Here is a 24,876-nt window from a genome sequence, read left to right as displayed (position 1 = left end):
TAAGAAAATATTTGTAGCTTGCAACTGCCTCCAGTTCATTATTTTCCTACATCTTCTTTTCTTGCCAGCATGAGGTAGCTAACCAGAAGGACAACTCTGTTAGTTCTTGCAGCTTTTGGGTACCAAGCCCAAATAGCCTTTCTATCTTGAAATCATGGTTTTCTGTTGTCTTGCTTCTCTGCCCTCTTCATAAGACCGCCATGTCCAGTATCAATGTGTCTGTCTCCTTTATGTGTTCTTCATCACTGATTTAATAACCTGTGCCACCTCACTGGTTGTATTAGTACCCATGTTTTGGGAGTCATTTTGGAAACATCAAGTTTATGAGTCTCAGAACTTCAAGTTCTAAGTCTCAGAATTTCAAGATTTGATAGTTTTTCTCATTCTTGTGTATTGCCAATCTTGTAACATTTAATACTGATAAATTCAATGATGCTACTCATAAAAGGACTATTTCTCGGGCTGTAGATATAAGCATGAAGCAGTATTTTGCATTATTATATTATACTATATAGCAAGAGAGATTTAGGTAGTGGATAATAAGCTGTAGATAAATTACCTAAAAGAATTAAATCCTTGTTTGGAAGATCCAAAAGCCAAATTAAACCCATATGCAATCTAGAAACACAGCCAGACAAAAAGCCAAGTTTTGGCTGTGGTTTTATAAAAACCTCATCCAGTAGATTGAGTTTGCAGAGCCATCCCACCTCTGAGATTTTATATATCTGGATCATTGATAAGAAGAACTAGCAGTGTTAGCTATTGCCAGATTCCAGATGAAATAATTCAATCTAGAGCAAATGCAGATGATCAGCAGAGTAAACTTTAGAGCGAGAACACCGAACCCAAAATTCTACTTTTGGGTATTAAAAGTGCTCGGTGGAATGTACAAGGCCTATAACCAAGCTGTAAGTATTACCTACTATTGGGTATTGGCCCAGTACCCTGATTGCTGATGGCAAAGTTTCCATCGACTTCAGTGCTGCAGGAGCAGGCGCTGTGCGGCTGCCTGGCCCCTGGATGAGCAGGAGCAGAGTCTGTGCAAACAGTCTGCGCCGAGCCTGGAAACGGTCCCTGCCACGATGGCACATGTCCCTGCGGAGGGCTGCTGGCTAACACCGCAGTGCCGCATCTCCCCTCGAACAGAGAAACCGGGCTTAGCAGCCTCAGCCTTTACATGCTACAAAACCCAAGGAAGAAGCGAAACCTAAATTCTTTCCTGCTCGTAGCCTAAGATCTGTAACTCGGCGTCTGAAAGCCTTTGGGATCCTATGGTTCATACCACCTCAGTTCTTTCCGGAGTTAATGTCTGCATCTCCATCCTGCTGCAAGCTTATTTGCTTTATGGTGGATTCAGTACACATTGTATGAGCGTGTGTTACATTGGGCAGATCTTGCATAAAGGTTACCACATTTTTTTTCCCTTTTTCTTTTTCTTTTCCCATTTGAATTGGTTAGAAAAAATACAGCTCATCCAATATTTAGTAGGTTCATATACCCAAGTGCTTTATTGCTCCTCATATTTTTGGAGAGCCTCTGTAACCTTTTCATAGGTAAATGACCACCATCGTTATGAAAAGGATGGAGGTACACGATCACCAGAAATATTTATTGGGGATGACAAGGGCTTAAGAGCTAACAACTAGCCACATGCGTTAGAGCACTAGCCACAACCAGAACACCCGTGTTTGGATGCGCGTGATGTATTTCAGGTTTCCTGACTGTACTGTTAGATGCCACGTAACGCTGTGGGTCAAGTTCCCTCCTGGCGTAAGTTCAGTGAAATCAAATCATCTGCCTTTGGGTTACTGGTGCTGCACCAGGGACTAATTTGGCCCATGGTGTTTAAATTCGATCGTATTCAATTTGAATTAGCATTGGTTATTTCACACAGCAGGCAGGCTTTACAAACAGGAGTTTTCTCTTCACCTCCTGCTGTGTGTGTCCCAGTGCATCTTCTTCCATCTTTGAAAAATTATTCTCTTTAGTCCTATTGTATCTAAGGGAAGTATTCATCAATGGAGAGAGAAATGTGGATTAGCCCCACATCTGCTCTCCACTGCCTCTCCACTAAGGAGCAGGGTGAAGCCGAGTTTTGCCAAGGGAAACAGTAGCAGCGAGTGCTGTTGATGTAGATAGAAGTAAAAAGTCTGCCCTGAGGACAGCTTGTCAGATGAAGACTCCTGTGCCATTAATTACAGTTCCAAGGTGCAGATGAAATATGTATGTGATAGAAGACGTTTGCTTTTTGATGTATTGTTCAAGCGATTTTTTAAAGAGACAGCATCAAGCCAAGTCTTCAGCCCATAAATAGCGGGTTTTCTTTTCTTGCTGCTCATAGGCCCTTGTCGATTTCATTCCCTAAACACTGATGGTAGCTCTGGTTACATCTCCAAAGGCTGATTTCTTCCTGGGGAACCTACGGGAAGGGACACTGATGGATTCTCTGTGGCCACATCAATAACTGGAATTACAAGAGCAATGCCAGAGTAATTTTATTTGTTAGGGAATTACAATTTAAATGGAACCCCATATAAAATAAAAAAGCATAATGTGAAGAATTATTATTCGGCTCCAGTTAGTATTTTTGTATTTCATATCAAAAGCGTAACAAGACCTTTAATGAAAACACAACATGAGTATACTAATTATAGAAGTACACTGAGATGTCAGCCGGGGCAGGAGCTGCAGTGATAGGCACAGTGTAAACAAGCAGTATAAACCAGCTCCTGCCCCAGACAGGTTATAAAGGGAAACTTTGCTATCTACAGAGGGAAACTGAGGCAGGGAGAAATTTAATCTTTTCATTAGTGTCACAGAGGCGATCCCTGGCAGAGCCAGGAACTAAACTTAGCCTGCTGAGTCCCGGCAGCAGCAGCCCTTTCCCCAGGACAGGCTGCATTCCTCCCCTGAATACCACCGAGCAATAAATAGCAGTGAGCGGGGGAAATGGAAAGGAGAGCAGAGAGAGCTGGGGGCTCTCCACTGAGGTTGGTGGTGACCTGGCGAAGCAGTGAAACGGCCAGGGAGGAGGATCTGCAGCTGGGAAAGCTGCACCTCCCACCTCTGAGCAGCGCTAGGGGCGTGGGCAGTGGAGGCAGGAAGGTCAGGGAGGAAGGTGAAGGTGATGAAGGTGGCTTCCAGAAACAAAGAGATGTGTTTTCAGCTTCCTCCTGAATGATCTGAGCCCTACTGGGATGGGTTTGAGGCCAAGCACAGCCCCGTTGGGTGCAGGGAGTCAGCGGGCAGCAAGCCCTGGGCAGGCTGCCTGCCAGGGTGGGAACAGCCCCTTCACCCCTGCAGCGCTAACGAACACTGGCTTGCTATGAATTTTTTGTCCTCAGTATTTTTCTGTGTGCAGCGATGCCCATTTTCCCCCCGGGTTATCTATAGCATCCCCACCATATCACAGCAATCTCCCACCACGTCTCCAGCAGCCCCTGCTGCAGTACTGCCTCACACCCCAGCCTCCCCTTTCGGGTCCCTGCCTTCATCCTGCGTCCCCGTAACACTGCCCGTGCCACTGGCGGGGATGGAGGTGACATGTGCATGCCAGCTTCAGGGCTCTGTGTGTCCTGCATGGCCAGCCCAGCCGTGCACACTGACTGCCTGGCAGGATGGAAACCAGTTCACGTTGCCAGCAGGTCTCAAATCAGGCAGCCTTAAGCTAGTCCAATCTCTCCCCTTTAACAGAGTCCCAGACCTTTTCTGGAAACTGCAGCAACTTCAGCGCCTTTCGGACCTCATCACTGCTTGGGACTAGCTGGTGTGTTGAGGATTTATTACCGAAGGGACTGTGCAAATCTTGTTTCTTGAGGAAACGGCGATGAAAAGGAACATTAAACTGGCAAGAAAGCAGCCGGCCAAACTCTGCCTGTAGACGAGTGGATGGGAGGCTCAGTTATTTCAGTGCCAGCAGCATGTGCCTTTCCAAGGGCTCACTTTAATCCGAGGAGCCTCCCAGAAGAAGAAAGGAGACCTTAGGAAGGGAGGACTGGTGGTGAAGGTGTGGCTGGCCAGGCTGTGCCCACGGGGAGGAGCAGGGGAGGGAGCCGTAACCTTTTAAAAATGAGCAGCCAGGTTTCTGAATGCATGTGTACCGAAAGGAAAAGCATACTTTGCTTTCTCTCCCTCCCCTTCCTCCGCTGAAAAACTCTGCTGGAAGGAAAAAACTTCTCTCCAAATGGAAACACGATTGCCACATTGCCCTTTGTAAAAGAAACAACTTGACATTTGACCATATGTGGAATTTCCTTAGATGTGGGCTCTGCTGGGAGAGCAGAGAGAAAAATAGTATCAATGGTGGTTTAATTTTCAGCTTTGCAGCCTTTCAGCTTCTCTAGTCTATTCCGTGCAAGCTTAACATCTCATCATTAACAAGGTTTTGTAACTTTTAAGTATAATTTTGTGATGAAATGTAACTAACTATACACTGATACCATACTTCAAGAATGCCAGGATCCCTAATTAGTCCACATTAGCCGCTGCAGTGATGGCCTGGGGATGGCATTTCAGCACATGTGACTCTGCTCTGCACAACATAACAATGATTTTATGTGCAGAACCTGTTGGTTAGCTGAATCCCGGGGTTTCAGAGACAAGTGTTCACCTGCTTCTACTAATTCCCAACATTTCTGTGGATTAATAAAGGGATAGGTGAGGAATGGATCCAGGATACAGCAAGAATACCGGCTTGGGTTTGTGCCAGAGGGGAATAAAGGTACAATATGAACAAGGTATCACTGAGAACTGCAAGAGGCAGTCCCAGGGGATGTCGAGAGGCAGCTGCAACCTTGGCTCTGCCCTGAGAGGGCAGCTCCTGGGTTTGTTTAACTGCATGTGAAAATGCTGGGATTCCCCTAACTGCTCCGCTTCAGTGAGGGTACGATGCCTGTGTGCAGAAATGGCAGCAGGAAATGTTTGGCCCCCAGATTAGCCCTGGATGAGAAATGGAGAGTGAGAAGGAAGAAGCAGCTTCATGCACCCAATTAGGAAACTGCAAGGAAGCTTGCCCCTACAATTTCAAAGCATAAAAGTTTGATCTGCGCTTCCTGAATGCCTTCAGCTCCCAGGGCAGGCTGGGACATTCGCTCATATATTGAAAGAAGCACTTGCTGCAGGACTACTGAGTCTCTCGAGAACAAGTCGTAAGATATTTCAGTTGCAGAAGTGACTACAGCTTATCAGAGAGCAGCCCCAGCCAGGTGGACGAAGCAAGCCACAAAGCTGCCCCAGCTCTGTGGCAATGCAGCCAGCTGCAGCCGGGCTGGTGAGTGTGCAGTTACAAAGGGGTCTCCTGGACCAGCTGCATCACTTCAGTACACCGAGGAAGAGGGTTCAGTTAAGCGAAAGGATGTCACATACTTAAAGCCCCTTATCCGGTAGTCCTGCAGCAGCTGTTCCTAACCAAAACCCCAAGAGATCAGTGCCAGGCACACCATCAGCCTGCCATACAAAAATATTTTTTCATTCATTGAGACCTCTAATAAAAAAGAAAAATAAAGATTCTCATATTTTTCATGAGCATTAAACAGAAACACATTTTTTTTCTCTTTCCTTTATTTGATAACAATAACCAAATTAGCTTTATTGAGACTTCCCTGTTTGCAAGCAGCACTCCAATTTGTCAGACTGATTTAATGCATTCCCTTGTTTGCCCCTTGCCCACCGTGGAGCCAGGACCAGGCTGCTCCACAGCCATGCCAGGGCCTCATGGGGTGACCCCAGGAAAGTCACTTCACCCCCTTCTGGGATTTCCTCCTCTCTATGCTGGCAGGAAGGGACTTCGATCCCCCCGCGGCTCTGAGTGACTGTCACCCCACACTCCCTGGCTCAGCACCGAGGTGCTGCAGTCCCCACTGTGCGTCTAGCCCAGGCTTCCCACCCCCGGAGCTAAGAGTCTAACCACACCAAGGTGGTCTTGAATTTCAGCTTGAGGCAGCTGGAGGTGCGTATAGTGAAAAACATCAATATTGGAGAACCTAAAACAAATCCAATCCTGTTTTCAATGAAAACTGCTTGGAAATACTATTTATGGTCTATTAAAAAGCAGTCACAAGCGAGCTTTCCTTTTGCGCCAGCAACATGCCTCCCCCCCAACATGACTCACAGAGGTCACTTACGTGGTAATAATCTGCTTTATTCACTATTCCCAAGGAGTCTTGTCCTCTTTGCAGAAACTGCCAACAAGGTCACCGCTTCCGTTAATTGTGACTGTGTTTATTGTAAGACGGAGGCGGCTCCAAATGACTAAGAATGAAAACTCCTCCCAGATCATTCCTGCTGTCAAAAAGGGATGACGAACATTTGCAAAGAAGCAAATGAAAGTGGGTTGTAAAACGCACCATGTTACAAACTTCATAGATACCCTAATGAGTAATTTCAACTCTGATTCCATTAGCAATTCCTTAATTAATTCTGTCTCTTAGCACAGCAGACCTTTGCTCAGTGCTGTGGAGACAGCAGTTACTTTGGTAGAAAGGATCAGCTGGACAGATGATCAGCTGGAGGACTAGCAGATCTCTCTAGTGCTCTCTTTCTGCTGCTGGTCATTCCCAAAAGCATAGTTCGCTCCTGTTCCAAGTTTGGGATGAAACCCTGATCTTTTGGTTACCTGTGGTGGCTAACCTTGGCCAGTGACAATTTTAATGACGTATTTTCAGCTTGGAGAAAGCATCTTGATATCCCTGACATAGCACTGAGCAGGAAGAAAGTCTTGGAGATGAGAATGGAAATGAGATGTCATTTATTTGAAGGTAGGACTGTGTTTGGCTGTTGCAAATATTCTGCATTGGTAATGTGCTATCTGGGCCTGGTTTTGATAAAGACTGAAGACAGGTGAAGTTGTGGTCTTTCTTTGACCTCTGGTGGAAGGGGGAGGCTTTCACTCCCTCAAAACACATTTCAGCGTTCCCAGGATGAGCCAATAATTCAGAGTGTCTGACACCTCACCTTCCTTTATCACTGAACCGATATCCTTGATCACGGATGGCTGCAATTAGTCCCCAGAGCATTGATAGTACATGATGAACGCTGTGGCTTTTGCCTTCCGAAAGGACGATACTGTGCCTCTGTAATTCCTCTTGGGATTTTCCAGCTCTGAAGCCTTTGTCAGCTAACCTTGGCTACACAAGCTGTCTAGTGAAGTTATTGATTCATCTCATCTCCACCTCCCTGCCCAGTTAGGCTGATTTATAGGAATTTTGGTAGGAACCACTAAAAACCTGGAAGAGGTCATTAATTTGTGAATCTTTTAAAGACTTCCCTCATTGCAGAGACCATCTGTTTGCCTGAGTGTTATTTTTGCAGCTGCCAAATCAGGTTTGCAAGACTCTCACCTTCTCCTCAAACCCACCACTTGATACCGTAATATTTACATTCAGGGCTCGACACTCTTTTCCACCAGATCTGTGCAGAGGAAATGCAGCTATGCTCAGCTGTGCAAGACTCAGTCTTAATCCCACTGAAATAAACAGCAATAATGCCATTAAAAACAGAAGCAGCAAGATCAGATTGAATCGTATACTTTTTCTTGGCTTTTTATTTTCACTGGGACACTATTCAGTAACACCTGGAACATTTGCAGAGGGAACTCCCATTAACACTAATTGCAGCTGTGCATGAAAATCTACCATGTATCGATGGGAAAACAACTTCAGCCTCGGTCCCCCTGTGCTGGGTGACTCCTGCAGAGCCTGCCAGCAAAGAGTCACTTGCATTTATCAGCAGATGCCGAAAGCTGGGCTCACGCTGTCATGCTCACCTTCTCTCCATCCTTGTGTAAATGTGTTTCACTTGAGGACTAGGGCAGGCTCATTTTGGTACCTGGTGTGTCAGGAGACATTGCCAGCAACAACTGTGAAAGCTCAGAAGCCAATTTTGTCTTTCGGATGTAGTTTTTCTATTTCCTCGCATAATTTCAATGGCCTTTCATAAGTCCTCCCCAGAGAATGCAACCGCTTATAAATTAGATGAGACTAAAATGCCACCAAGATTCAGACTATCCACTTGTTTCTTCTTTATGATAAATCCTCTTCCAAATCTTTGATCTTCTTATTTTATTTACTGTATATCTGCACGTTTACATAAAATGTTTTCTCTGTGAGCCAGCAATTATCACTGGTAAGGTTCACATTTCTTGGAAATAGCTGGAATTTCTGCCCCGTTTTCTCTTTGAATGTGTAAAATTATTTTCCCTGCCATTGGATTGGCATCTCCCGAGACAGTTAATCTTCTAATCTTCTCTCTGGGGTGACATCAGAGGAGATGATGGAGACATTTCCTTTCTTGAATACAAAGCTCAGATTCAGTTGTGACTAGTGAAAATCTTGTTAATAAAATTTTAAAAAATACAGATTAATGCAAAATGATGATACACCTAGTTATTTTGGGGGGCTGCTATTATTTTTGTATTTGTTGTTTCCTAGAGGACTGTTTCAGCTGTCAGCTGTATCTTGCCTTTTTTCACTCACTTTCACTTCACTGGATGCACCCGCATGAGATCCTGTCAGAGCATCAGCTTCTCTTGTGATTGCATTATTACACTCTCCGTCCATCAAGTTGAAATGTGAACAGGATGTGTCAGAAAACAATAATGAAATAAAAATCCAATTATTGGGACTTGCAGGGCACTTGACTTCTACTGCGAACCTGGTTGCTTTCCTCAGGGCAGGCTTCTGCTGATCACCCTGCAAAGGTTCTGACCCCTCTGACCAGCAGCTCCGGAGTCGTTTCTCTGCCACATGTGCATGTGGCACAGCATCCCATGGATCCTGGATTTGGTCCAATGGTCCCATAGGTATGGCCGGGACCGTGCCAAGGCCCCACCAGTAACTCAGGAGATGCAGGGCCGGCAGTGGGGCAGGTGGTGGCTGGTCAGCACGATCCCCTCTTGCTTCTTTGCTCTTTATCTGGGTGCAATTCAGAAGCTTTGGTTAATTTTACCCCTTACACTAGAGGACAGAAAGGCCCATGCTCGTCCCACCAGCCGCAGGGCTTTTCAGGGGGGGAAAAGCAGTCTTTGCTAACAAATTCGTAACCACAACTCCCGAGGAAAACAGCACTAGGAGCAAAAGACTTAAAGCATGTGCTGAATTTATTCAGCTCATCTCTCTGTGCTGGCAGGAATATTTAGCTTGTCTGAGTGTGGGTCGTGCTCCAGAACTGTCCCAGTGCCCGGGGACCATCCCCACCTGCAGGACTGCATTTTGGGCTCTTCAGTGCTCTGAGAGAAGGTCACCCACATCCTGATGCCAACCTGCTTATATCAGCCTGCAGTTTCTCTTCTAGCCCTATCCCTCCCCTCCCCCTGCCCAGGCTATGAATCCTCCTGTACCCAACAGGCAGAAATCTCTTCACACGGCAGGAAAAAACCCAAGGGAATTTGCATAAATTAGAAGGGAGAAGCGCATTTCAGCCATTCTCTATTTAAACTGCGTGGAAATCACGCTGATGGGAGATATAAATGCCTGCCGAAGCGGGCAGTAAGACGCTTGCTTCAATCTCATGGAAAATTGCAGATTTAATAATCAGATCTGACTTGGTTAGCTAAAGAAATTGTTCTCACTTGTGATTTCCCTCTGCCAGGAGAGAGAAAGGCAGAGGGAGGGAGAACAATTTCTCTGTCCTCCTACAGCGGTGACGAGCTTAGCAAAGCCCTTCCACCAGTAATGATAGCAGGCGGCCAGTGTCTGGCAGGGCCTGAGATCCCACAGGGAGAAGGGCAGCTCCTTGCGTTTCCTATGGGGTCTGGATGAGACTGGCTCCATCCGTGGCTGAGTGAGAGGCGAGTCAGCGATAGCAAAAGCCCTGATCCAGCTGGGAGCTTTCGGGTGGATCTGGCTCTTTGCATGGTCAGATGGCTGAGTCCCTCAGGCTGTGGGGAAAATTATGACCCCCCATGGGATTTAAAATCTTAAAGACTAGATTTTCAAATGGCATTTAAGCAGTTAGATCAGGAGCATAATGGGATGTGTAAACACCTAGGTTAGAAACTAAGTCCTGCTAAGTGTCTTAGTCATGTAGGTGACAGATAATATTTGGGCACTAAGGTGACTGTGTACTTGTACCGTTGTAGGTGCCCTGCACCCAGGTTTCCCCACATATGTCCTCTTTCCCCAGGCATATCAGCTCAGCCCCAGGTTCTTGGTATCTCAAAAGCCCTTTGCACAGTCCACATTGTGGGTTATCTGCAGGATTTGTGGCATAAAGAGCAAACAAGACATTTATATTTCTTCTTGGAAAGCTCCAGAGAGGGGTATGGCCACTCTAGCAAGTGCTTAAGTATTTCAAGCTGCATCAGGGCGATGCAACCGTCTTCCACAGGAGACCAAATGAGTCCAGGCAAACCTTCTTTAGGAAATACTCCAATGACTTCCATACATTACATTTACCATCCCACTCATGGTATTTGTCATGGATTTTTATGCAGAGGACTATCTGTCAGGTAGTAGTGTGAAGCAGACAGATTCATGACCAGTTCTCACTGTATGTTGAGTTCCTTGGAAAGCCCAAGTGAGAGCAGTTATTGACAGATATTTAGCATATTTCCTGCATTAGTTTAATACCTCCTAAAATAATATGTGCTCTACTTCTCACCTTTTATTGTTTAGTTCAATTTTTGGCTTTTGCATTTTTTGCCGGGACAGACACCAGGCTTATTCATAAATTCCCAAAACTTTCTCCTTTCAGACTTAAATTTTCCAGGCTTGGCGTTTCTCCAGGAGCAAGTATGGCTTTTTTCAGGCTGAGAAACAGAGGAAGTTAGAAGAAATGCTCAGTTCTACACCGAAAAAAGAGAGTCTTATGACGTCTCAAAAACCAACATTATAACTAAAGTATCCAGGGATCAAAGCTAATTTTTTAATGGAGTAGTCCTCATCAAAGGAAGGTGTTTGTGAGAATCATTGTAAGAAATAGGTTGGATTTGTTCAGCTTTTGACCCCATGGATAACTTCATGCTTTAGTGTTTCACTAAAGAGCTCTTCCAAGGCCAAATCCTGATAATGGCTCTGGCAGATGAGCTCTTGCCAACTTTGCTGTAATAGTTTAAGATGCATTTGTCCTCCCCCCTCAATCTTCTCTGCTGGCTTCTCTGCCCCTTTCCCAGAAGATGTTGACCCCCTACAGCAGACTTGGCCAAGGATGATGTAACAGGGGTGACTGAGGCATAGGTTTCTTAAATTGCTCTTGAAGATGAGTTAGAGCTAAGACACCAGTCTGTGATTTGGCGTGCCTTCACTGCAGGCAGTTGTCCAGCTCTGCTGGAGGGCTCTAACCTTCAGCAGAGAAGCACCAGCACACAGCTGTGAGAGGTAACTTCAAAATCAGCTGCAGCTGTTTGCTCTGTGAATGCAAGTCAGAATGGTGAGCCCTTGATCCTGCAAGTACTTATGCATGTGTTTAACTTTATAACTGTGAGTAGTTCCAGGAATTTCAGTGGGGCTTGAAGTTAAATTGGCACGTAAATGCCTGCAGAACTGGGATCCTGCGTTTGCACGGGGTCGGGCTAAGAAAGCTTCAATTCACGCACATTGGAACAATATGTTTCTGCAGTGAAACTGCACTGGAAAAGTCCTCTGGTCTGGTTTAGGCATTTTTACCTTCCCAGATGCGTACTGAGATTAAGACCGGACATCTCCATGTCTCCCTGTCTTCCAGAATAGCAAGAGACCACTCCTTGAGTCTATGGGTGGCAGCAAGATGGAGAGGCTAAGCATAATGCCCTGCACTTCTCCTGCTCATACAGCCTCTTTGGCAAACAGCACAGCCTGAAGCTCTGCTTCTCCCCAGAGCTGCCATCCAGGTGAACTTTACACCAGTGAATATCCCTGTGCTGTTGCATGAGCAGACCTGGAACCACTGACAAGGGCTATCCCTGACAGAACAATGCCAACAGATCTTCATGCTGGCAAACCCCAGTGACCATGGGACACCACCGCCCCACTCGCCCGACCCCGTGCAGGCAACCTGAGGGATGGTTTTGGGAAGATGTAACTATCTACATTTGCAGCTATTTTAGCTTCTTAGTCACTGGCCTGACATCCTGAATTGAATCCATGGCTAGCTATGCTGCTGAGTAACCAGCAGAGTATTAAAAGGCTTCTTTTCAGAGAGAAAGCTGGTCGAGCCAGCTGTGTCAGCCTTTGGGTGCTTACACTGAAGCATCTAAGTAAAACAAGCCCAAATCTTCAGAGGTGCCCAGCACACTGAGCTCCTAGTATAATTCATGTAAATTAAGCCTTTTTTCCTTCAAGGCATTTTGAAGAAAGGTGTCCCCTGGGGCTCCGATGGCTCATTTTCCTGAGGGGCTGCGTCTGGCCACAGGGTCGGGAAGCACTTCCCACAGCCCCCCCATAGACCCCCCCTTGCCTCCCTCTCATCCCAGCCCTCACACCGGCTCTGGGTCTGACACCCTGACGTTTGTGAAGGGCTCAGACACTAAAGGTCTGTGTTAGATAAAGCCCAGACTGTCCCTGATTGTTCCCAGGAGAAAAAGTGGCAGCAACCACTCCCCTGGCTGCTGAGGGTACCCACCAGGTCCCGCACATCTCTCTGCCAAGCCTACCATGGCTTTAACACTGCCAGAGCCTTCGCCTGCGCTTCATTAAGGTGCCTAAAGAACACACCAGTGTGCGGGGGTACGCTCTACGCACTGGACCTGGTCTGGAAATCTTATACCAAGCAAATCCCACATAAACATTTCCAAAGAATAAAAATATAAGCTGTAGGAGCAGCCATGAAATGCTTCACTAAGGCAGCATTAAAGTGGCAAAGCAAAAGTCATGAAGTTACAGAGAAATCTGCGCTCACAATAATATTATATACCATGAAACAGCCTTTAGTTACAGTGTCGCAAAAACTGTTTCTCAGATATTACAGTATAAAGAGAAGATCATTTTTCCCCTGCCTCCTTAAACAGATACAGCCTGGCTCCTGCCCCCTCTTCCCAGCCCCTCTGCCAGCCTCGACTATTTCTTCTCGGACCCTTGTTTAACCTGCAGATGGAGAAGGTACAGAGCAAGATGCTAGAGGCGTCCCCCAGCCCACCGCCTCCCCCCCGCAGCCCCCTCGGGCAGCGGGAGTGCCCCAGCGAGTGCGGCTCCCACCACCAACCCCACCGCACAGCAATTAGCCCGGTTCCCCAGCGCAGATTTGCGGCTTAGCTCTTAAAAGCCGTTTCATAAATATTCGATGGCCTTTCCAACAGGGTAATGTGCCTCTGTGACATTAAAGAGGAAACTCTGTGAAGGGGAGGGATGACAACAAATTTATCCACCAATAGCACACTCTTTTGGCACAAAAGCACATTCTTATCTTTACATCCCATAATGAGAAGGCAGGGACGGAACTGTTGCTACAGTTCTCTGGGTGGGTAGATGTACAGTGTAAGAGAAGGGTGGCTGTAAATTGTTAGATATTTTTTTTTTCCCCTTGCCTTTGCAAGCAGAAGGACCCACGCTTGCATTCCTGCTGTGGTTTTCCTAAGCCCCCGGTGAGGAGGACTTCTCTCACGATGTCAGACTGCGAGGGACTGCCTGTGGGTAAGCGCCAGTTTTATATTTACCCCGGTGTCCTGCCGACTAGTTCACATTCTCAGATTGCAAAGTCACACGCAAAGCTGCTTGCTTTCGAAGGGAGCCAGAGCCGTGGCAGGCAGAGGAGAAACTCCCTGCAACCACCGCGGATCCCGGTACGGTTCCTTACGAGCCCGTGGTGGAGGGCTGGCACGGGTGGTATCGCCTGCATTTTGTCTAAAGGCACAGGGGCTGGATAAGAGGAAGGGTTTGGTGATTCAGGCAGATGGTCTGAAGTGTCTCAGTCTGGAGAAATGATGGTATTGACATACGTCGTCTCGAGCTCGGGAAGGAGAGTTTCTGGGGACGGGTCCTGCAGGACTAAGCGTGCTGTGTACGTCTCATGTTCATGCCTTGATAAACCTTCCCGAATAGTAACAGTCGCAGCAAAGGCAGATAAATCTAATGTGAAGGGTTTATTTGCTGAAAGGAAATAGAAGTGTACCTTATTTTCAGAATAAGTGCCTTAAGTGTTTTGCCTATATCTGGAAAGGGGTCCTTTACTAGCACTGATGGCTGTATATGTCAAACTTTACTAAGCAGGAAAGCACGTCAGCAAGAAGCATGTTTCTCAGCTGTTTTTTTTACTTCTATAGGAATTGTAAACACTCACTAGACTATCTGCACAAAAGGAAACTCTTGTCAAAATGCTACAGTAATTCTCTGCCAAGGCATTTTACTAATAAAGAAACGGACCATTAAAAACAGCTTTTTTTTTCATTTTTCCTTTTGCCATGGCAAGCATTTCTCTTTTCACATATGTATATATACATATATACATACATGTGCTGTGTAGTAGTCATGTTTCACTGGCCTGTGAAGGCTGCATGTCAGAGGTGAGGATCTGGACTAAAACGTGGGGCTGGAGAAGGAGAAGGCTGCTGCAGTGCGTTTTTTTCTCCTCTCTCCGCTTCCATCTTACAAAAACAATCCCAAGTCCAAAAATGCGCACTCAAAACCAGAGAGGAAAAATATAAATTATGTATATGGTGCAGAGTGAACTGCACCATGCGCAATTCCCTGTGCCGTCACTATCATTGTCTACAGAGAGGAGAGATGAGGATGGATATTTCTTGCTTACCTGCTCAAAGGGCTGATCTGTTAACCAGCAAAGCTTCCCTTCTTCAGGCTTTGATTTTAAGGGCCTGACCTCGGTTTGCTTGTTAAGCACTCTGAGTTGAGGGTGGGATATTTCAGGGTGACAGTGACAGTATTTAGCTGGCATCTGATATTAATGATGAAACTGATATTGAGCGTGCGTGGCATGTTGTGTGCAGAAGTTACTGATGTCTCAATTACCTTTGCTGCTGAAAGGGCCTAGGAGGTTTCCTCCTGAAAAACGTTCATAGATGCGTGACTTGAGGGAAGGAAGCAGTTTGTTATGGGCAGGAATGAAAAGTAAAGATAAAGTGATGTTTCAATGTGGACGTGGATTGGAAACGTGCCAGCATATGCAGAGGAAAGGTTCATTTCTCTCCGCTCCCCCCAAAATCCTCCCACGTCCCCCAGCCGGAGCTGGCCCTGCCTCCCGCCCAGCTCCGGGGCAGCAGGGCTCACCCTGCTCCTGCCGCTCCGCACCACAGCGGGCACGAATAATCAGCCACGGCCAAGTGGTCACCCGCTGCACGGACCTCGCATCATTTTCTGGTTCATGTATGTATAGATGTGTGCATGCATATATGCTTATATAAATATACAAAAAAACAGCACTGGAGATAGAAATGGTGGCACTCCTGTGCAGTTATTCAGCAATTTTAGTGAACCAGTTGCTGACAGCTTGCTTTTCACATCAAGTTATTTCGAAATCAAATAATTCTCTTTGTGGTTATTGCCCTTCTACTAGCTAGTTCAGAGTTTAAAACTTAAGCAGTAAAAACTCCATAAAAAGGGTTGCAAAAAATCAGCATCAAACTTTCTAAAATAACCACCAGTGTCAACCAGTGCAGAAACATCACTTTGCTGAATCCAATGAGCATAATAAGGCTGGCATGGTACTTTTAAAATCCTTATTTTTGAATATGGCCAGATAATATAGCTGCAAAAAGTTGTTGCAGTGACAGATGCCATTAGCACCGCAGTGTGGCTAGAATCCAGAGCCCTGCTTATAACACAAACCATACAGATGTATGCATGTGTCCGTGTATACACATGCACACAGCTATAAGTAAGTTTAGCCAAAGCACAGTATTAGTGTCAAATGCATGTATTGCTTCGCCAACTTCTTTGCAAAGGGTATGCCTCGTGAACAACCTGGAGACCTGCAGTTTGTAGTTACAGTAAATTAATGACAGAATTTTTAGACTGCTTTCAGCCTACACAAGAATGTAGCAAGAACAGCTGCGTAATTGTTCCCTTGGACAAGTGACTCAGAGGGAACTGATGAATACAATCTTTGAATTAAATAGCTGGATATGAATGGGTCGATATACCAATAATTTTTCAACAAGAAGCTTTATTCAGTAAGAGTATCCTACTTCTACACTGGAAATAGTTATGCAATTTTTCAGGATGAAAGCACTGGGTGTTTTTAAATCTCTGTTTTATGTTCAATTCCAGTGTGGCTGGACCCTTTCACTGCTGTGAAATGGAAAATTAAACATGTGATGCAAACAAAGTTTTATTTTGTTGTGTGCTTGTAGCACAGAAGACATAAAAAAGGATCCTAGCTGTCAGATTGCAGATTAAATGTAAGCAAGTGTACAGTCATTTTGGACTGAATTCATCCCAAAAAAGATACTTGAAAGAGTCGCTATCAAAATGATCTATTAGTGAACAGAATTCTAAAATTTACACTATTAATTTCCCATTGTAACACGGGGAGATAAAGAAGAAAGAAAGATCAGTCACTTCAGGACAAATGCACTCCTATTTCTTTCTCATTAGCAATTATTGACATACTGATGCTATCCATTAGTGCCAGCTACATAGATTTCCTGCCATTCCTACATGCAGATAAAAGCAAAGCACATCAATTATTTAAGTGCTTCCTCTTGTGTGTATTATTTTTCTCTTGTAAGGAGACATAGTTCAGTTTCCATACGACTGAACAGCTTTGCATGCACCCAGCATTTTGATTAGGAATATATGAGTCATGATGGTTCTGGTTCTTTACACAATCCTTTTGACTTCAGAAAAAACCTCTGAAGTCACGCAAAGGTTCTTAAAGTGACTCTTTCCTTATTTTCTTATTTCTTATTTCAGCCACGGACTGACTTTGAATGGCACGGGTAACTTTTTGTGGATAGCATCACTGTTGCAATAATACAAGGTATTCAACCGTAATAGATGAAGATTGTATTGCTGAAGAGGGAGTAGCTATTCAGACACTGGGAGTCTCATATGTACATACTTTCTCTGTTATTTACTAAAACAGGACTAAGAAGGGAAGAAACAGAATTGATTTAGCTTGTTCTGCAGCAGGTGGCATGCGAATCTAACTGAATTTCCTTAATATTCCTCCCAAACTATTATTGGCCTTGTTTCAGTAGAGGAGGAAATAAGACCTTTCATCTGAAATATGTTCCTGACTTTTTAGCTAAATACTTCCTTTCAAAGCTAAAATTACACATTTCAAACATTTAAGACAGACTGGAGCCAATTTGCTAAGATTGCTGTTTTCAGAATCAGGATATCCCAGAAACCTACAGGAATTTAGATTTCCTGAAATTCAACACATATTCTGCACTGTCATGGGGAGTCCATTTAGCTCAGCCAGAGAGGTTGCTGATGGGCGAGACCTCCGTCTCCCATGCTGGGTTGTCTCTAAACAGCCACTGGGAATAAAATATGGCACAGGTATATTTTTGTAACAAAAAATCATTAGAAATGACTCAGCACATGCTGAGCAGTACTCCTGTCAAATAAAATTGCCCCACTTTCATGTACTCATATTAGAACAGGGCTATGGTTTAAATACATCTTTCATCAGATTTGGTAAAAAATGTCTAGGTTCTTGCAGATAACGCTGTGGCCCCCTTAGGGCTGGAGCACCAGTTCTGCGTTGCAGTCTAGACCTTAGATAAAAGGTCTTGACTCAGACACTAACATTGCCATGTGAGTGGTCCCACCGAATACTACTGTTTGCAGGGTCAGACCCTAAGTAAAAGGCAACACACTGAAATCACCTTGCAGAATTGCTGTACAGACTGTGTTCAGTGATCTGGGATAAGCAGGGGAGTGGCAAGGTTTTTTCAGCATATCAACCCAGCTACCTGCTGCAGGTTAAAATGGTAACGGCATGTCCTAAGCACCTCAAGAGAGTGGTCGGCAGGATGAACAACAGCTCCTGATCCCACCAGCACTGGATTGCACGCTCAGAGCTCCCCAGGAGCATCCCCTGGCCAGGGGAAGGTGAGGCCAGGGCGCTGAGGCTCCCACGCCTGCAGAGCTAGCTTGGCACATTGAGGCACAAACAATCTTGCAGTCAGTACTCTTAAAGACAAAAAAAACTCATATAAGCTTTCAGCTTTGGGAAAGAATGGGGTAAAGCCCGAATGAAGAGTGACTGTGAATGACTACTGCTACAGCACTCTTATTGAAGCTGTGCAGCCTTGCTCAGGTTGCTGGAGCTATGTGCCACTGCGGAATGCCTGAAGTCTGTCTAGAGATTTCATCTGAAGGTCTACAAGTCCAGCCTTGCTCTTGGCTAACCTGCTACATGCCATGGCCAAGTCATTTAAAGATGGTCTGCAGCTGCAATGGACATGGCTGAGTCAAACGTCTTAAGGAGGGAAGGTAAAAATGTCTGATGGTCAGTATAAATCATCAAGAAAGAAGCAATTCTGAATGTCAGCATTTACGCCATTTAATGGGTTGTTCTTTTGCTTCAGCCACTGATTGATCTAGGCTCACTGGGGCAGGCGTCATCTCTCTGCACGCGACTTTCCATAGGAGAGCATCCTATCCATGAAGCAGTTTCATATGATTTGGCTGAAATCCCAGAGGATTTCCTGCAGCCCGTGTGGCTCCCTCCTGCTCTCCCCTCTTCTCCCAAGATCTCTCTGTCATGTTCACCAGGCTGGCAGTCCATCCTTTGCCTGCTTGGGCATGGGGGAAGCCCTGTCCTGTGGAGGGACGGGGAGGAAATCCCCACCAGCTCCTGCCCTCTGCCTTCAGGCACTCTGACTGCTCCAGATCTGTATAGAATCATAGAATAATAGAATCATTTAGGTTGGAAAAGACCTTTAAGACCATTGAGTCCTACCATAAACCTAACACTGCTAAGTCCACCACTAAACTATGTCCCTAAGCGCCTCATCCACACATCTTTTAAATACCTCCAGGAATGGTGACTCATTGGAACGGGCTGCCCATTCCAATGCCTGACAACCCTTTCAGTGAAGAACTTTTTCCTAATATCCAGTCTAAACCTCCCCTGGCACAACTTGAGGCCATTTCCTCTTGTCCTGTCGCTAGTCATTTAGGAGAAGTGACCAACACCCGCCTCTCTGCAACCCCCTTTCAGGTAGTTGTAGAGAGCGATAAGGTCTCCCCTCAGCCTCCTCTTCTCCAGACTGAACAACCCCAGTTCCCTCAGCTGCTCCTCATAAGACTTGTGCTCCAGACCCCTCACCAGCTTCGTCGCCCTTCTCTGGACACGCTCCAGCACCTCAATGCCCTTCTTGTAGTGAGGGGCCCAAAACTGAACACAGGATTTGAGGTGCAGCCTCACCAGTGCGGAGTACAGGGGGACAATCAGCATCATAGTAGTATTAAGCACTAAAAGCCAATTTTTGCAAAGCGATGAGAACCTGGAACGCTCTGTATTATTTCACAGGTTTTGTAACTGATGAAGACCTCACAGAAACTCCAATCTTGATTTATGTACCTCTTGGCAAACTCATTTCCTTTTGCATTTGGGAAATCAGTTCAGAAGATGAACGTTAACTATTAGAGCCAGTCACAAATTTTCCAGTAGCTTATTCTTCTGTCACAAAATACAGAGGTCACCAAATCAAAATGCAACATTCTGTCGCCAATTTCAGTATGTTAATACACTTCTAAAGACTACATTTTAAAAATTGAATTTGAGTGGGAAGTAAGACAAAAATTCTTGGAATGCTTGAGTAAAATAAAACCAAATATAATATCCAGGTTCCTTGGCCCAGTTTGATGCAAATGAAACTGAAATCCCAGAATTTTCTGGGAATTCTCCCACTGACCCGCTCCGTCACTCCCCGTGGAAACGTTGTGTGTCCCCAATTTGTCTGAGCAGTGCCTCGAACATTGGAGGCTGCACATTGAGGGGGCAAACACCAACAATAATGAAACAATCATTTTTTTAAGGTTTTAAAGAGTTTTTGGAATATGAGGATCAGGCAAACACTCAAGGAAAAATGAGTGACTCAGGTGCCCCAGGAATCCATGTTTTGCAAGAAAAACCCCAGAAGCAAATTTATGGTGACAAGCAAACCCCGCAGGGGTGGGAGCCCGCCAGAGGCACACCTGGAAAGCCCTCTCTGCCCATGAAGCACTTTAAGACAGCCCCGTGATCCAAAATATTCACCCAACGGTCCGTAAAGAGTTAAAATGCCTGCGTGCAGCCTTTGCCTGCTTCACAGGCTGGGGAGGGCTGAGCCTTGGTTAAGGCTCCCTGCCGAGGAGGGACTGCCAGGTTCAAACACGGCTTTCAAAGCCATGACGCTGCAGTGGCCCAACTGTAGTCTCTTCTCATCCGCCTTCTCAGATCTTTTGTTGAGGAAAAAAGTGCTTTTCCATTTGGGAGAAGTCTGAGGCCTCCCAAATCCATGCAGCAGTTGCTTCAGTGCTGGGAAAGGGAGAGAGCCGGAGGGCTCAGACAAACTCCCCGATTGCACTTGTGTAAAACACCACAGATGGCAAAGCTGGTTCTTTGTCATCGAAAGCAAAGGGGAAAGAAGCTGATCTCTGTTGCAGCCAGGCTTGTTCTCAACAGGGGTTTAGCCCAGCTCAGCCCAACGTCGTGTACCTGTACATAGCTGTGCAGTACAAGCCCCATCCGCTACTCATAAAGTTATTTCTTAAAACTAGGTTCAAAGTTTGCAACCTCTGGAAATAGGAAAAAGACAAACTGTGCTGCCAGCTCTCTTTTCCTCCTCTGATGCTTTGCTTAGGAGTAAGCACAGACCTAGGAGCCCTGGCCCTGCCCTGCTGGCTTGGCAGCCTGGCTGGTGTTCCTGCCCCGGCTCCCGGTGCTGGCTGCAGCAGCACGGGGGACAACAAGCGATTTGGGTGGGCTGGGCTCAGTGACACTGAGTGGCATGTGTCCTGTGAGGGTCCATACGCTTCATTTCGGAGGTTTACTGCAGGCAGCATGGGAGCAGCGGGACACAGGTGTCCTGTCCGTGGGGCTTGGTGGCAGTTAGGTGGGAGCTGACTGTGTTCCAGGAGTGTCCTGAGCAAAGGCACAGGGTTAGGCTGCATCTTCAGTGTCTGGATTTAAAGTTTAGCAAGTGAGGTGTCGTTCTGACGAGGGTAACTATTTGTCTGGCAGGCAGGCAGGGGCTGCGCCGGCTCACTGTGTTTCTAAAGCAAAATGTGAGTGTATGTGCTATGCGCTACTGGGGCTCCAAGCCGGGGGTATTAGAGCTAGCAGAGACATTAACACCCTTTTTCAGAAGTCTAAGTTTGCAGAAATGTACTGAAATCATATCTGGGAGTATAAGAGAGGATTTGTTTTCTTTTTTTTCTTTTTTTTTTCCCTTTTTTTTTTTTTGAGGGGGAGTGCTGAAGAAGGAGAGCTCTTTCAGGCAGTTCTTAGAGACAGTTGAAGTTAGCATGAAAGCTTGCAGCTGGGATGCTGGTTAAGGAACTAGTTAAGGAAATACAGAAGATGCTACATAGTTCCCAAGTGCTCCTCCTCCCTACCCCCCCCACTGACAGGAGGATTTTGCTTATCTCTAGAAATACTTGGAAGCTGTAGTTTGTCCCAGGGTCTGTGAGCAAGAGCACTTGCACAGGCTGTACAGCGCATTTCTGAACAGTCTTATTCCATGATGTTTACAGTAACTTCAGGCATGCAAAAAAACAACTGATGTGTTTTTTCTCCTCCTCTCCTCCATGCCTCACAACATCTGCAGCATTTCCAACATAGTCTGTGTTAAGCCATCGGCATTTAGAAGCTGTAATTGCATTTAACATTTGCTTCTTGCTGTCTGGAGCCTTCTCTTGCTACAGACCCGTTTCACAGGCAGTAATTTAAAGGGTGGGGCACCCTTTCCTCATTTTGCCGTTCAGACTCCAAACTAAATGCCCAGTTTGCCCTCCCAGCAACCTGGTGAGTGTCCAGTCTCTCATCTACATATTCAGTTGCTTCTCTGTCCCTGTCATTTCTTTCCCTACTGTCTGTGATCAGCTCCCTCCCCACGCACTAATGGTTTCCACAGTTAAAATTTGTAGCATTCAGGATTCCCTTAGATCTCAAACCTCCTCTAAAACTCACCTAAAAGACTGGCAAGATCCCCCAAATGCTTCCTTCCTTGTGGGAAAGAAACTCTGGAGCAGAGGAATGGGCTCCTGACAAATGCCAAGCACTGGGCATGGACCTATTGAGAGTGCCCAGGATCAGTTCCCCAAAGGAGTCCTGGGTTTCACGGAGCAGCTGAAGGCACCGTTGGGTCAGCGGGGCACGTGGGGACTGGTCAGAGCTGCTTTTTCATTCTGCACACGGTCTGTCAATCACAGAAATTGCTTTTGGAGGAAAAGCCTGTCTCTGCAAGCCCTCGCTCAGATGACCCCAAACTAGGTTCAGTAAACTGGCTGTGGCCCTTGAGAAGTCACAATAAATTCCAGGAAGATTTAGGAAAGTACAGTGCTGTCCCCATCAGAGATAACAGGGAGCATTTCAGAGAGGTGTCAATGACTCGTTCATCTCAGACCGCTCCTCCCCACCCGCCGGGCAGGAACCCCCCAGCACCCCATCACTGCTCTCAGCACCATTCGCATGGCTCATGTTTCCATCACTTCAGTGCTCCTTGGCAGAGCAAAGGCTTTCACCCACACCAGCTAGTGTGAGGGCATGACATGAAGAGTTTGGAGAGATGTTTGAAAGGTTTAGGACCAAAATCCCCTCATAAATCCACAGACGCTATTTGCCAAACTTGGCATTTCATGTGGTTTTCACCTATTCTGCAGATAAATGTACTTACTTGCTGCCTACACAGCACATATGCACGCTTATCCTTTATGATGTGGTCTTTGTGGAGCTGCAGGAAATGCTATGGCTTTGCCAGTACTCCTCAATCACACAGCACACCCAGAACACTTCCCAGTAACTAATAAAACTACTGTGAAAATGGCAAAATCCTTGCTGCTGCAACCAACAGTGGAAGAGGAGCCCCAGGGCTGTTGGCTGGGGCATATTTGTGTGAGCAGCAGCTCTCCTAGTTCACTCGGATGGGCATGGTCATTCCTGCTTGTCCTCAGAAGGCCTGATGAGAGAGTGACCCTGTACTCCACGTGTTGTAAAAACATGTCAAACCCCAGCAGTGGCACCAACTACCCAGTCAAGGGGTCTCCAGCCTGAAGCCAGGGTTAGGTGAAAACTCCTGTAGCTAGACAACTTGCCTAAAGAGGCCTTGCTGATGCAACCAGGGAGTAAAAGCACACAAAAAAGACCCATGTACAACATCTGAACACCTACATGTTTTCCACAGATATTCAAAAATCTACAAAGGTGACAGCAAGCTGAGGGTCTCAGGTTTTGCTTGATCATATCACAGTGATTAAGGACCTAACTTCAGGTTAATATTATAATTTGTGCATCGCCCACTCTCTGGGGGAAGGAAAAGCTTTAGGAGCCTGATGCAGACCCCTCAGAGTCAAGAGAAGCCTTTCCATTCACTCCAATGAACTTGGATCACGACTCCTAAAATCTCAGAAATACCTTTATCCACCTGACCTAGGTACAGGCTGTGGCTGGGTCAGCTTGGTTCTTCTTAAGACAGCCAGCCTGAACCCTGTGCGGTGTTGCTGGTGACGTTAGCTGGGTAAGACCTCACAGCAAGCACTCTCACAGTGCATGGGAAGTGCTGTGCATTAGCCATACTTTGTCCCAGTATGATTGCTCAGACTATTTGCACCTACTTAAAACTCAGTGAATGTTTCTTATTTCCCCTACTGAAACATTTCCTGCTTGACCAACCTGATCTCCTTCTATGAGCAGGTGACCCGCCCAGTGGATAAGGGAAAGGCTGTGGATATTGTCTACCTGGACTGCAGTAAAGCCTTCGACACTGCCTCCCACAGTATTCTCCTGGAGAAGCTGGCGGCTCGTGGCTTAGACAGATGCACTCTTTGCTGGGTAAAAAACTGGCTGGGCGGCTGAGCCCAGAGAGTTGTGATGAATGGAGTGAAATCCAGTTGGTGGCCGGTCACAAGTGGAGTCCCCCAGGGCTCAGTTTTGGGGACAGTCTTGTTTATTATGTAGGACACTGAGGTGCTGGAGCGTGTCCAGAGAAGGGCGACGAAGCTGGTGAGGGGTCTGGAGCACAAGTCTTATGAGGAGTGGCTGAGGGAGCTGGAGTTGTTTAGCCTGGAGAAGAGGAGGCTGGGGGGAGACCTTATCGCTCTCTACAACTACCTGAAAGGGGGTTGCAGAGAGGTGGGTGTTGGTCTCTTCTCTCAAGTGACTAGCGACAGGACAAGAGGAAATGGCCTTAAGTTGCACCAGGGGAGGTTCAGGCTGGATATTAGGAAAAAGTTCTTTACTGAGAGAATGGTGAAACACTGGAATAAGCTGCCCAGAGAAGTGGTGGAGTCACCATCACTGGAGGTGTTCAAGGAACGTGTGGACGAGGCATTGTGGGACATGGTTTAGTGGGCATGGTGGGGTTGGTTGATGGTTGGACTTGATGATCTTACAGGTCTTTTCCAACCTTAGTGATTCTGTGATTCTGTGATTGGTAGATAAGACTTAGCAATAAGTCACAGCCGTGTGTGTGGTGTTATTCAGAGTTTATATATGAGGGACTGAGGCATAGCAAGATTAAGCCAAGACTGGTTCCCACTCTCTAACTGGAGATGCTGAGGAGCTTTTCTTGCAGAGCACCCAGCACAGTGCTGTACTTCATATGTTCGAACTCCATTTGCAGCTGTGTGTGTTGGGCATGTCTGTAAGTCAGATCCGCTGTCTCTGGTCCGGCACAAGGAGATGAGAAACGTGCCGTCAGTGACCATTTGTGAAAAGCTTGTTTTCCACAGTTGCTCTGTGGAGCAACTCTTCTCCCTTCAAGAGCTGCTCTGCAGCTGAGGCACAGATGCAATCCAGTTCCCAGCAACACTTTTCAAGCTGACTTAGCCTGAAATCCTCCTTGATCTTCCTGTA

General features: G+C 46.2%; 1 protein-coding gene across 1 annotated transcript in view; it reads left to right on the top strand.

Moving 5' to 3' along the window:
• The first annotated feature begins 13,370 nt into the window (after positions 1-13,370).
• Positions 13,371-24,876, top strand: part of EML1 (EMAP like 1) — a 130,440-nt gene continuing 118,934 nt past the window's right edge. The window contains exon 1 of the mRNA XM_059819688.1: positions 13,371-13,541. Coding sequence (XP_059675671.1) covers positions 13,514-13,541 — 28 coding nt within the window. The 5' untranslated portion in view covers positions 13,371-13,513. The remainder of the gene's footprint in view (positions 13,542-24,876) is intronic.

This window comes from Gavia stellata, chromosome 7 (genome assembly GCF_030936135.1).
Source record: "Gavia stellata isolate bGavSte3 chromosome 7, bGavSte3.hap2, whole genome shotgun sequence".
NCBI classification, from domain to species: Eukaryota; Metazoa; Chordata; class Aves; order Gaviiformes; family Gaviidae; genus Gavia; species Gavia stellata.
This window is presented reverse-complemented; position numbering and strand designations above follow the sequence as displayed.